This window comes from Bidens hawaiensis, unplaced genomic scaffold (genome assembly GCF_021521415.1).
Source record: "Bidens hawaiensis isolate Kalapana, Puna unplaced genomic scaffold, B.hawaiensis_p1.1 tig00018123_1, whole genome shotgun sequence".
In the NCBI taxonomy this organism is placed as follows: Eukaryota; Viridiplantae; Streptophyta; class Magnoliopsida; order Asterales; family Asteraceae; genus Bidens; species Bidens hawaiensis.
Genome location: NW_027492736.1, coordinates 390668 through 404465, shown reverse-complemented (window position 1 = coordinate 404465; position 13798 = coordinate 390668). Strand labels below are relative to the sequence as shown.

At 33.5% G+C, this 13798-nt stretch overlaps 2 protein-coding genes across 2 annotated transcripts; both read right to left on the bottom strand.

The window, feature by feature from the left end:
• Positions 1-5062: 5062 nt before the first annotated feature.
• LOC143555396 (protein FAR-RED IMPAIRED RESPONSE 1-like) lies at positions 5063-5413 on the bottom strand. The gene has a single exon (XM_077044960.1). The coding sequence runs from the start codon at positions 5411-5413 to the stop codon at positions 5063-5065; it is 351 nt and encodes a 116-aa protein (XP_076901075.1).
• An 87-nt stretch (positions 5414-5500) lies between these two features.
• LOC143555395 (uncharacterized) lies at positions 5501-6390 on the bottom strand. The gene is made up of 3 exons (XM_077044959.1): positions 6265-6390; positions 5700-6173; positions 5501-5521 (listed from the first exon to the last, which is right to left on the bottom strand). The coding sequence occupies exons 1-3, from the start codon at positions 6388-6390 to the stop codon at positions 5501-5503; spliced, it is 621 nt and encodes a 206-aa protein (XP_076901074.1).
• Positions 6391-13798: the final 7408 nt, after the last annotated feature.

The following is a 13798-nucleotide window of genomic DNA, read 5'->3' as shown; positions in this document are numbered from 1 at the left end:
TCATTATTCTTGATGTCTTTCCTCTTTGTTTTTAAGACTTATTTAGGATTGTTTTTAATAATGATGCTAGGCTAGACTTCATGTCTACCTAGGTTTGATGAACATGTTTAAGACTTGATTCTTGTTTTGGACTTATGCTTTGATTATGGTTTCGTTGATTTAATAGTAAAAGACTTGATTTTGTTTTCATGATGCGTATAAGTATTTATTATCTTGATCGATTGTTAACTATTGCTTCACGTAGATCTTTTATCTTTTGATTGTGTTCTTTAGATTTAGTGTTTATGTTTAATCAATTACTTGGTGTTTTGATTATTATGGTTAAATGGGCCCATTAGATCATGGAAGCTTGTTGATAGTTGGTTAAGGTTTTAAATGTTTTGCTAAATTCCAATAGCTGTAAGGTGAGGAGTTGTTCATGTGTCTTGGTCAATTGCATGCTAGGATAGTTAGTGACAATATTCTTGCTTATTGTGTTGATCCATGTTCATGATGTCATGTTAGCTTATCAAGTTATCTAGGGTTTAGTGTTTTGTAAGATTGCTTGCTTTAGATACTATTAGTTAACCCTAATTGATGACTTTGCAGAAATCAATTCAACTGATTGCTTAATAATCTAATAATTGTTCTTTGGGATTTCATTTGATTCAGTCAAAGGTCCTTAGGGTTTGTTAGATGAACACGTTTAGAAATCAGTTTCCATAATCATGTTATTTGTCCATTGCTTGATGATTGTTGATGCATGGGATTCTTACCTAGGTAGATTCCTTCTCTGATTTGTTTCGATCTTGTGTTTAGTTGCTTATTTCTCGTTAACTTGTTTATTTACTTTCTTAGTTTAATCTTAGTTTAATATTAGTTTAAAAATCCCCCTCAAAAAATTAATAATAAATAGTCGTGTCGTAAGTCGATTCTAATTAGTTAATTAACGTAATTTATAGAGTCCTGTGGGTTCGATATTCCGGACTTACTTAGCTTAGTACAATTGACCGGTTCACTTGCCGGTGTTTTATTTAGTTGAGTCTTAGGTCTTGTTTTTATTACTTGTTTAATTTAGTTAATATTTATTGAATGTTTTTAGCACATCACCTTGGAAGGGGGTAGTCCGTTTTGAAAAGAAGGGTAAGCTAGCTCCTCGTTCATTGGTCCTTTCAAAATTCTTGAACGTGTTGGGAAAGTATCGTATCGACTCGAACTACCGCAAGAACTTGTCGGTGTTCATCCGACATTTCATGTTTCAAATCTCAAAAAGTGCCTAGCCGAGGGTAATCTCCATATACCTCTCGACGAAGTACATGTCGATGAGTCGATGGTCATGGTTGAACGACCCGTCGAGATCATGGATCGCAACGAGAAAAAAACCAAGCGTAGTCGTATTCGGTTAGTCAAAGTTCGATGGGAATCATGGCGTGGCGCGAAGTTCACTTGGGAACGAGAAGACACAATGAAGGAGAAGTATCCACACTTGTTTGCATCATCATCGTCATCTTAATTTCGAGACGAAATTTCCTAAAGTAGGGAATACTGTGACATTCGTCAATTTTGGGTCTCGTTTGTATTCGTTGTTGTATTCGTTTACCATGTAAACCGACCCATTTTGTAAAACAAAGCTTATGATATAATCAAAATGATGGATTTTATGTTACAATATTTTTTTACACTTGTTGTGTCTTGAAAACATCCTTTTTGGACTTAAACCAAACTTTGGGGACTATTATTGTCATTTACCAAAAAATTGTTTGACTATTTCAACCATCACATGCATCTTTACCCTATTTGTATGAGCCATACTCTTACCATTATGAAAGAAAGGCTCCATACACCACTTTGGTTGTTCATCTTCTCCAACATCTCTCTAAAATCCAAGTATTCATCTTCAACATTTTGCTATTTTGACTACTTAAGGTCAAACTAAAAGCTAACCTTGTTCTAACTAATTCTTATTACTTGAATATGGTGGTACAACATATATATATAATACACAACCCTTGTTACCTTTGGTAGTTACTTCTCCGACTCCGGTTGGTTAAGTTTCGGACCTCCTAAGGCAAGGCTTCATGAAGGACTTCGTGTTCTTGATATATACACACACACATGTTTGCACATACTAACCATGACTAACTTCTACTCTTTTTAGTTTTTTTTGTCATATTTATGAAGTTCCATGGTGGGGGTTTGTAGAGACTAACCTCGGTTTAACCGTAAATAGTCCAAACCGTGAACCGAACTTTTGCTTACTAGTTTTGTTAAAATAGTTGTTTAAACATGTTTAATGTTAGATTCGAGTTTCAAATCATTTTTACAATTTCTTTGATATTAAGAATGTGGAATCCATCTATGAACTCGTTGGGAGATGGAAACCGAACCAAATCGAAACTTTTGCTTAAAAGACTTGTAAAATGTTAGTTGTAAAACTTAAATATTTTTCATTTATAAATTATTATACAAGATCTATGATATTTGGGCATGTGGAAACCATCAAGGGACATATTGGGAGATGGAAAACGAACCAATCCGATTTTTACTCACTTAAGACACACAAGTGTGTTTTTAGCTATCAAGACTTGTATATTTCTTTAAAAATAGTTTACAAACTGATTTTAATTATTTTCTTAAGTATTTGGAATTGTTGGATCCAACTTGATCTCGTAACATAGTTTGGACCGACAAAACCGAACACTCGCTTAACGTACGTTGTTAGTTCTAAAACAATAGATCTACATACTTGGTTAAGTCTTATAAAGTTTTATTGAGTTATCTCATAACATTCATTATTTTGGAAAGTTGACTTTGGGTTTGACCAATTATCAAGACACGAACCAACAACCCAAACACTCGCTAAAGACCCGTTTTAGTATCTTTGTCCCAAAGGAACTTGCATTTAGCATTTTTCTCACCTTATTACTTAACAAAGGTTGAGTAAATATTAAGGTTAGATACTTTAACCCCGTTTCGAGCAAACTTACATTTTTAAAGAGTTATTATTATAAATTCTTAAATAGTTACATTTTAAACCATGAACTTTAATTGTTTACTTTTTGCAAAAATTATTTTATTTAAAGATATTTAAGACAACCTTTCTAAATCCAAGACTTTCTTTTGTTAAAGCTTCATACGTTAAACCCGTCGTTCCGAAAAATCTTCAAATTACCAACTTTTAAAGTTTATTACTTGAACGTGAGTAACTTCATACCCCGTTTTCTATCTTTTGTTTTGGGTTGACATTTCACACTTATTCAAATCAAATGCTTTATACTTGAGTCTTAAATCACAAACGTTATTGAATACTTTACTTAAATAAATGCTCGATTTGGTGTTCTATGCTTACATGATTATATGCTTATGTGTTTACCGCTTTTGGAAGGTTGATTCATAAATCCGTGAACTATCTGGTATTCTCTTATAGCACGATGCCGTTAATGTATTCTTATTAACGACCTCATGAAATCCGAATCTATTTGGTATTCTCTTATAGACGGTGCCGCTAATGTATTCTTATTAGCGACCTCATATTATCCAAATTATTGCTATTTATTTGTTGTTTCGTATACAAGATTGTGGCTTTTCTATTATATACATATATGCTCAATAATATGAATTGCTCTCCAACCTTTGTGTTAACAAACTTTATTTTATGAAATGTTACAGGTTTGCATCTAGGTTGATTTTGGAGTTTGATGAAGAAAACGTCACAAATATCGTTAGGATATTAGCAAAAATGAACAATATTTGATTTCTATATGTTGTTATATTTTGTTGTATTTGACTTATGATTATTGTTATATGACATTTTCGATGTTGTGAAATGAAATGAGTTATTAAATATTGTCGCTTAAAATAGTGTCATGCGCTTATGGGCAATCGTTACACCTCGGCATGTTCCGCCGCCTTTGGTCGGGGTGTGACAGAGACTGAGGCTGGGAACGCGACAACAAATGGGTGGGGGTTTCGGGTGTTGGTTCCTGTGATAAGGAGGGGGCGTACGAGCTATGTGTGTGGGGATCAAATGACATGGACGGGGAGTACGAGCTGTGTCTGTGGGGATCAAATGATGGGGACAGAGCGTACGAGATGTGTCTATGGGGATCAAATGACGGGGACGGGGAGTACAACCTGTGTCTGTGGGGATCAAAAGACGGGGACGAGGAGTACGAGCTCTGTCTCTGGGAATCAAATGACGGGGACGGGGAGTACGAGCTCTGTCTAAGGGTTTCTCATGTTCTGGCTTGTTGGTTTAGATTTGGAAGCCCCCGAGGGTCCTCTCGTTTCTCAGGCTCCTCCATGTTTGATTTCCCAGTAAGAACATACATTATCTTTTAGAGTAGACTTTTTTTTTTTTTGCATTCGGTTGTTTAGTCTAAGAACTTGTTTTTTTACATTATCTTCGAGCTTCCTCCAAAAGGGGTCTATGTCTTTTAATGAAATACGTATATTGTTAATAGTATACCAGTCAAGCTTACAAGCACATGGCAGGCCGCATCATATCTGTAACCTGTGGTCGCACGAACCCCCCGTATCTTGCAATGTGTCAAGCAAAGTCAGCTCTTTGTCAAGTTTAGTGAGAGCAAAAATCGAAACCCTATTATGTAGCTTATTAAACAAAGTCAACTTATGGTACTTCTTGATCCTAACACGAGAGTCTTCAAGGGTTGCACCGATTACTTCCATTTGGGAATTCGCGACTTGAAGGGAAAATGCCGCAATAGAGTCTAGCGAATTATTCGGCCCCGGAAGGTATCTCTTCAAGTTCGCGTGCTGGCCCTCTACTCTGTTTGGTGTATGCTCGCCGCAGTTTAGGCAGTCGTCAATCCAGCGGGACAAGAACTTTTCCTTGTCTGGTTCCAACTAGTTGTCGCGAATATAATACCAAGCCTCTATAAACAAATTAAAAAAAACAATTTATACAATGTACAACTAGATTCTAAAATCATGTGTATATACGGGACAAAGACTTACCGCGTCTTCCGTGTCCAGCTACGTTGCTTCCATTTAACCGCAATTATACTCGTACATAGATTTTGTTAGCGACTCGTACAATACTTTCCATCAGTAAGAGAAGAATTCAAAAATAACTGTCTGAAAAAGACTCATGTTTTTTCTTTATGTTCTGTGTGATGTGCCACCTACAAAGGTTTTTGGCAGCTTCTAGAAACACTATGTCACAGGATTTCATCAAGGCTTGGTCCTTATCAGTCAGGATCACACGCGGCTCCCTACAATCGCCGAGCATGTCTTTAAGTCGTCCCAGGGGCCATGTGAAGTTACACAGTTGTTCCCTAAAGATAACCGCTTGCGCAATACAGAAAGTCTTTGATGTCGACGTCACACCAACAAACTGAACAAACAGCCTCTTGTACATGTTGGTGTTGTACGTCGTGTCAATCAACAACAAATATGGGAATGCACGCCACATGGTATGCGACTTCTCATGACAAAAGAAAACATTCTCCGTCCTATTGATGGAAGGATTCTCCCATGTGTAAAAGGTGAAGCAATGGGTTTAAAGAAAGTTTTCAAGTACCTACGTTGGGTTTAACAAAAAATTAATAAATATTACAAAATATTCTTATTAAATATCATAATAACAATAAAATATAATAATATAATAAAACCAAATATTATATATTAACAAATAGTCTTACAAAATAATATATATTATAAAAAGTTTTACAAAATAATAATGTTCTTACAAAAAGTACCCGCATGGGGATATCACCAATTTTATCTTGGTCATCAACGAACATCATGACGTTGTATATGTCCCTAGTAATACATTTGTTCCTGGGAAAGCGTTCCTTTATGGCTGCCTTAATATTAGTAGGCCTCAGACCCTGCCTATGTAACATCGCAACCATATCAACTTCCTCGTCGGTCAGTTTCCTTAGAGTTGGGTGACCCTCTTCAAACACAACGGGTCCGTGGTTGTGCGTCTCGTTGAAAACCTCTAGCTTCCAACAATCACCTACCGAGTTATACCTACCGACAAGTTTAAATTGGCAACCTCTTTTGATACTCTCGGTATGCCTCACCTTGGCCTTGAGTTTTGGTTCCCCTCCTCGATTGTAGACAAGTTCAACACTTTTGTTCCTTGACCGTTGGACAAAGATAACACAACCATGCTCCCATCTTGTTTTCTTAACCCAATCCACCAACTCATCAACATAATTAAAATACTGATATCAAGCAACGTAAGTAAAGTAATATTTAGTAACGTGTTGAAAAAGAATAATAGTAAGTTTAAAAAAAAAACATATTGGGTCATACATTATCAGTTACATAGGAAAATGTCGTCTGGCGTATGTAAAAATCACCATCATCATCATCATCATCATCATCATGAACTGCTATCATCATCATCGCCTCCTTCGCCTTGAGCCTCTTGAATGCCATCAACGACGTTACTCGTGACTGGTCGTGACAAGTATGGTTGCTCTTCATAAGGTAATTGGTACGAATTTTGTGTTCCATAATACGGACCGTCTACATATAACTGCTGCGAAGACTGACCATAAGGCTGTTCGGTTCTGGCATCATATGTATTCGGAGATGTCCTATTATCCTCCGAACAGGAATGGTGACTACCGTATATAATATTCCCCTGATAAAATATAATGGCAACGTATACTATTTAAAAAAAACTAGCGCGCTATTGTACTATACAAATAACCTGGTCATGTTTTGGTAAGTCGTACTGCTTGATATTTGCATAGCCCGGCTCATGGTTCAAGTCTGGAAGTTCATTCAAATCTAGCAAGACCGACTGCTCCGGCTGATAGTTATATGCGTAGCCCGACTGCTCGTCGTTCCCGTCACCAAACAATCATACAACGACATTTTCTTTGTATATTATAACAAATATTTTGTAACATCCTTGTTTTTAACAAACAAAATATTTTAACACCTTCAAGCCTTGAAACCATGCATAATATATAGAGAGAGGGAGACGGTAGCCTTAAAATCCAATTATTGATTCAATTCGGGGCGGATCGCCCAATCCGTGACGGATTGGGTACGAGGTTAGCTAGACTGATTTGATAGTCCGAGGTTGACGTGTACGAGATCTGTGGCTGATAAAAACCTATCCGTGAGGGATAGGGTACATACATAATAAGACAAAAAATTTTGATCCGTGGCGGATCTCTCAGTCCGTGACGGATTGGATGAGTGTTTTTAATTTGGGATGGTGTCTCTGGTACGACTCAAAAATTATTCTTTAAAAGAAAAATATTGTCAAGGAAATCATTATAATTATTGAAGCTGTCAAAAGTTGTACTGCTAAATATCGAGCGTTCTGACGAAAAGGACATTAAGTTGTCTTTTTGTTCAATCTTTCTATTTGTTGATAATATATATTATATTCTTAATTAACGACGGATTTATTGATTATTTTAATGGTTAAGACATTTTTGAGTGTTTAAACGTAAGGGTAAAGTTAAAAAATGAGAAAGATTTATGGTCATATAAATAACCATTTAATAAAAAAAATTCAAAATTAATAATAATAATAATAATATATCAAAATATAAATAAAAACGAAATACAATTAAAAACTAGATTTTTCCCCCGTCATTCCCGTTCCCAAAAAATGACGAAAAGACACAATGTCGAGACTAAAGGCACAACACTGAAAATGAACAAACACCACAGTGATAAATAAAAATAAGACACAATAGGTCGCAAAATTTAATACAATGCCGAACAAAATATAAAACAATTTTGAGTAACATAACACACAAAAAAAAGACACAATGCTAAGAAAAAAAAAGACGCAATCAAATAAATCAATAATGGAAATAAACACAAAACACTATGATAAATAAAAGACAAAATGATGTTTTTCCTCAACATTGTGTCTTTTTAGGGTTTTTTTATAACGACGAAACCGGTGGAAACATTTATGCATTTTTACATTTTTCATTTTTTTTTATTAAATTTTGAGTTATGATTTTTTATATTAATTTTTCATTATTTTTTAAGCTTTTTTTTTATATAAATTCTTCTCATTTTTATTCCCTTTTATAGAATAACTTGACCCTAAAAGTAAAACAACTTGATTTACAAATTACTTTATCTCAGGATTAAGATCAAACTGTTTAATAACACTTTTTAGAGAATATTCTATGTGAGGTTGAGTTATTCTATAAAGGTCAACAAAAATGATAAGTGTGATAAACAATAATTAATTGGCATGTATTAATTGGGGACTAAAGAGAAAATTATATAAAAGTAATAATACATATTTTATCTCTCCACATGCAATTCACATATCAATACTCCTATCATTTTAAAACTTTTATAACCTTTTCATATGATATATTTTGTTTACAAAAAGTCACCATAATAACAAGCGTTTTTTTTTATATTTAGTATGAGTGTGATTTGTTATATAAAAATTAAAACAAAAACTACGTTATTGTATGTTTTTTGTCATTGGGTTTTTTAATATTAATAACATCGTTGTGTAATAATATGTAAATATAATGATAAAATACAATAAATTATCCAATACATAAAATACAATGATGAATATATATTAGACAATAACCTAAAACATAAAATACAATGGTGAATACATATAACACAATGACATGAAACGTAAACACAATGGTGAATGCATATAGCACAATGACTTAAAACGTAAAACACAATATAAACTAAATATTACACAATACCATGAACATAATACTCTTTTTCTCAAATTAAGTGAACGTCACATGTCAATCCCGAACAAAAAACAATGAACGTATTACACTATTACCACACCAAATGATAAGTAAAACGACAAATGATGAGCACAAAGACGCAATAACGAACAAAAATACGCAATGACGTAATCTTTGTTTTAATTCTTATAAATATGAATACTAACTGAAAAACACAATAACCAAAATTTATAACACAATGCATAGAAAAACCCAAATAAGAAACACAATGAAAAACCAATAACACAATATAGAAATATACACTAATTATTTTTATTTATATATAACAATAAAATACTCATATTAAAGATAAAAAATTGTTGTTATTGTGGTGATCTTTTAAAAAAAAATTTGTATGAAAAGGTTATGAACATTTTAAAATGATGGGGGTGATATGTCTTGCATGTGAAGAGAAAAAGTCAACAAAAGTGGGTTATTATCTTTATGTCATTCCTATCAATTTTTTGTTTTTAAATTAGTCTCTATTATTCAAATATAAGATTAATTGATTAAATTTATTCTTACACTTCTCATTTTTGTTGTCCTTTATATTTCAATCTTATCCTTCCAGTGTTTGTTATTGTGTTTTTTCGCTATTGTGTCTTTCAACTGATCATTGTATTTTTTAAATACTAATAACACCGTTGTGTAATAATATATATATAATGAAAAATACTAACAAATTATCTAATACATAAAACACAAAGATGAATGCATATTCCACAATAACATGAAACGTAAAACACAATCATGAATACATATAATATAACAACACAATGGCCTGAAACGTAAGACACAATGGTAAATACATATAACACAATGACCTTAAACGTAAGATACAATGGTAAATACATATAACACAATGACCTGAAACGTAAGACACAATGGTAAATACATATAACACAATGACCTGAAACGTAAGACACAATGGTAAATACATATAACACAATGACCTGAAACGTAAGACACAATGGTAAATACATATAACACAATGACCTTAAACGTAGGACACAATGGTAAATACATATAACACAATGACCTTAAACGTAGGACACAATGGTAAATACATATAACACAATGACCTTAAACGTAGGACACAATGGTAAATACATATAACACAATGACCTTAAACGTAGGACACAATGGTAAATACATATAACACAATGACCTTAAACGTAGGACACAATGGTAAATACATATAACACAATGATCTTAAACGTAAGACACAATGGTAGATACATTTAACACAATGATCTTAAACGTAAGACACAATGGTAGATACATTTAACACAATGACCTTAAACGTAAGACACAATGGTAAATATATATAACACAATGACCTTAAACGTAAAACACAATGTAATCTACATATTACACAATGGCTTGAACGTAATACACAATCAAAATAAAGCAAATGTTGAGCACAAAGACACAGTGATAAACAAAAGACACAATGACGTAATCTTTGTTTTAATTTTTATCTTTAATATGAGTATCAATTGAAAAACACAATAATCAAAATATATAACACAATGCATAGAAAAACCCAATTAAAAAGCACAATGGACAATCAAATAACACAATAAAAAACCCACCAACTTTATTTTTATTTTTATATAACAATATGATATTCATATTAAAGATAAAAAACGCTCGTTATTATGGTAAAAAAATTTCTAAAAAAAACGTCGTATAAAAAAGTTATATACGTTTTAAAATGATGGAGGAATTGACATGTGCCTTGCATGTGGAGAGAGGGAGTCATCATAAGTGGATTATTACCTTCATGCCCTTTTCATTAATTTTTATTTTCAAATTAATCTCCACCATCCATATCTAATATCAATGGATTAGATTACTTCTCACCCTTCTCATTTTTGTTGTCATTTGTATTTTAACTTTACCCTCATATTATAGATTTATATCTCTAACATGATTAAATTATTCATTTTTCTTTACTCTGTTTATATTATATCTATATACTTTTATAAAAAAAACATTTGCATGTTATACTTTTAAACATTGATAGAATATATTTTACAACATACTTAGTGAAATCCAAAAATCAACAACAAACTATGTTAGTTAAATATTAAAAAAAAAATTTAAATGTTATCATTAACGTATTATACTATGTTTATTGTTAAAGATTGTAAATTAAAAAAAATTCTAATATGCTTTCAATTTACGAAATAATTTTTTTAATCATTAAATTATAAATATATGCTTAAAGTTGATCTATTTTTTTAAAAATAAATCCATTTATCTATTGGTTTTTTGTACATTGTCATATAAATTTATAAATTATAAATATATGATTTAAATCTGTCTATTTATTTTTTCGGTTAATTTAGTAAACTATACATATATGTGTTAAATTGTAAATATAGTATATACCAATACTTTAGAATATAATAAAATATGTGTTAAATTGTAAGGATAATATATACCGATTACTTTCAAATATAATAAAGTTTATCATATTTAGTTTCTTAGACGTCTTGCTTGCGGTGCGCGCATATAATGTATATATGTAATTGGTAAATTTTTTTGAGACATCTTCATATTGAAGAAAGCTATAATAATATATTTTTTTTTACAAATAGTCAGTCTTAAAAATCATAGACAAATTTTCTATATTTTATATTTATTATAAGACTATTGTGATGGTTGAACAAGAGTGTGTTTATAAGGACAACATGAAAACTGTTTAAAAAGGAAAATTTGGTGTCTTTTTTGTCTATGGCCAGGTATGGAACGTATAAATTTTTGTGAAAGACTTTAGCTACATCTTTCACATCAAAAGACCTCATTGTTTTAAATGGTGTTTCCAATGACATTGCTTCATTATTGTATACCGATAGTATAACAATTCATTCTTGATTTAAAATTCAAATATATTTGATTATATAAAATGACTGTACTTGTAATACATTTTTTTACATAATATAAAGAGACTTAATTATCTTTTTTTTATATGTATTAAATTTTTCATTGTAATTTATACATTAGTTTATCCCGTGTAATACACGGGTTTCTTGTAACATCACGGAAATTTCGAGCCAAAAATAGCCAAAATCCAAAGTCAAAGGACCAAATCTGTCAATTTCCAAACTCAAGGGTTAAAATTGTAAATTTGTTTTCCTGACCCATCGCGATACGCGATGGATCAGAAGAGAGACCCTTCGTGTAGCGCGATGGGTTTCCTGACACGTTTTGACACGTGTGCCACGTGTCGCCACATGGCGCAACGCCTGCCACGTGTCGCAACGTGGCAGGTCTACAAAGTGACTCACCTGGCCTATGTCGCGATACGCGACGGGTGCCAAGGAGGCCGTCGTGTACCGCGACGGGCTTCTGAGAAATGCCTATAAATAGCAGGTTCGGGGTCTTCATATCTCACCCCAAAAACACACCTACAACTCTCTCTCTAACATCTCTCTACACCTCGAAGTTCATGCCATCGATCCATCTCGATAAGCGTACCCCGATTCTTCTATTTTCGTGCCATACCTCGATAATTGTATCATACCCCGACGATATTCCGAACAACTAAGATAGTGCCGTCCCGACATCCCGGCGATCATCTCGAAGTGCGTTCCGTGGAGTGTTGGTGCGTCTCGATAAGCGTTCCAAGGTGGAGTGTTGATCGAGGAAGGTTGATAAAGAAAGCGACGTCGAAGTACTACTCGCGTATCTTGGGTTTATAAGCCAACAAAGGTAGGCATAATGCCCAAATGAAATAATAATAAAATATTATAAAGGCTTAACCCTAAAGTCGAGGTTATACTCGATACCTCAAAAATAAAAAGAAATATATAACAAAGAAAAGAAAAGAAAGAAATATAAATATATATAAATATATATGTGTGAATCTTTGTTAAAAATATTATTTAAGTAATATAGACTATTCTTAAATAATAAAGAAAAGAATATGTTTCTTAAAGAAGAAGAAACGTAGGGTTTTATAAAATAAACTAAAGGTTTATAAGTATTACTTTTTAACTAAAGGTTTTAAAGTAAAAGAGTAAAAGAATCGAGGTGACGATTATAAAACTAAGACTAAAGGTCTTAAGCCAGATTGTATATCCGACTAATAAAAAGTTATACTCGTACTATAGGTGCGAGAAAGCAAGGGAAAGACCCTCGGATGGTGTTGAAGCCGATCCAAAGCAAAAATGTGAATACGCCCCAAACTTTTACAAACTTGTTTTCAAATGAGTCAAATATGTTATACGAAAAACTTTACGTGAGATTAAGTATCTCTAAAAACATTATAAATAAGAGTATAAGTGTAACATCGTGAAAATTTCGAGTTCAAATTATAAACTTCCCAAAGTCTAGGGATCAATTCTGCCAAATTCCAAACTCCAAGGTTGAAAGTGAAAATTATGTTTTCTTGTCCTATCGTGATACACGACGGGACAAAAGATAAGCCCATCGTGTACCGCGATGGGGTTTGGTCAAAGCTTCTGGAAGGGGTCAATAGCGATACGCGATCGCTGTTGACTTGATGTCATCGCGATACGCGATGACGTGGTCTGACACGTTTTGACAAGTGTGCCACGTGGCACATGGTGGCATCATCTGCTGCCACGTGTCACCACATGGCAACACTGTCTCCACGTGGCGCAACGCCTGCCACGTGTCGCCACGTGGCAGGTCTATTGGGTGAATCAGCAGGCCTATATCGCGCTACGCGATAGGCCAGCCCAAGGACCCATCGCGTACCGCGATGAGATCCAAAAATTTGTCTATATATAGGAAGGTCCGGGATCTCATTTGATGCATCCCAAATTCAGTACTCTTTTCTCTCTCTAGAATCTCTCTAAAATATCCCAATCATATTAACGATCCGTCTCGATAAACGTGCCATAATTCCTCGATTTCCATGTCGACGTTTCCTCGAAGTTCGTGCCACCCTCCACCCACATTTAACCAAGAAAGCGTTTGTTATCATGGTGATGAGTCTCGAAAAGCATGCCAACGAGTATTGAAGAATTGGTGATATCGTTTGGCGACAAGGACATACGTTGATCAAGACAACGAAGGAAACCAAGTAGCGTTGGAGTGCTGCTCGAGTTCCTAGGGCTTCC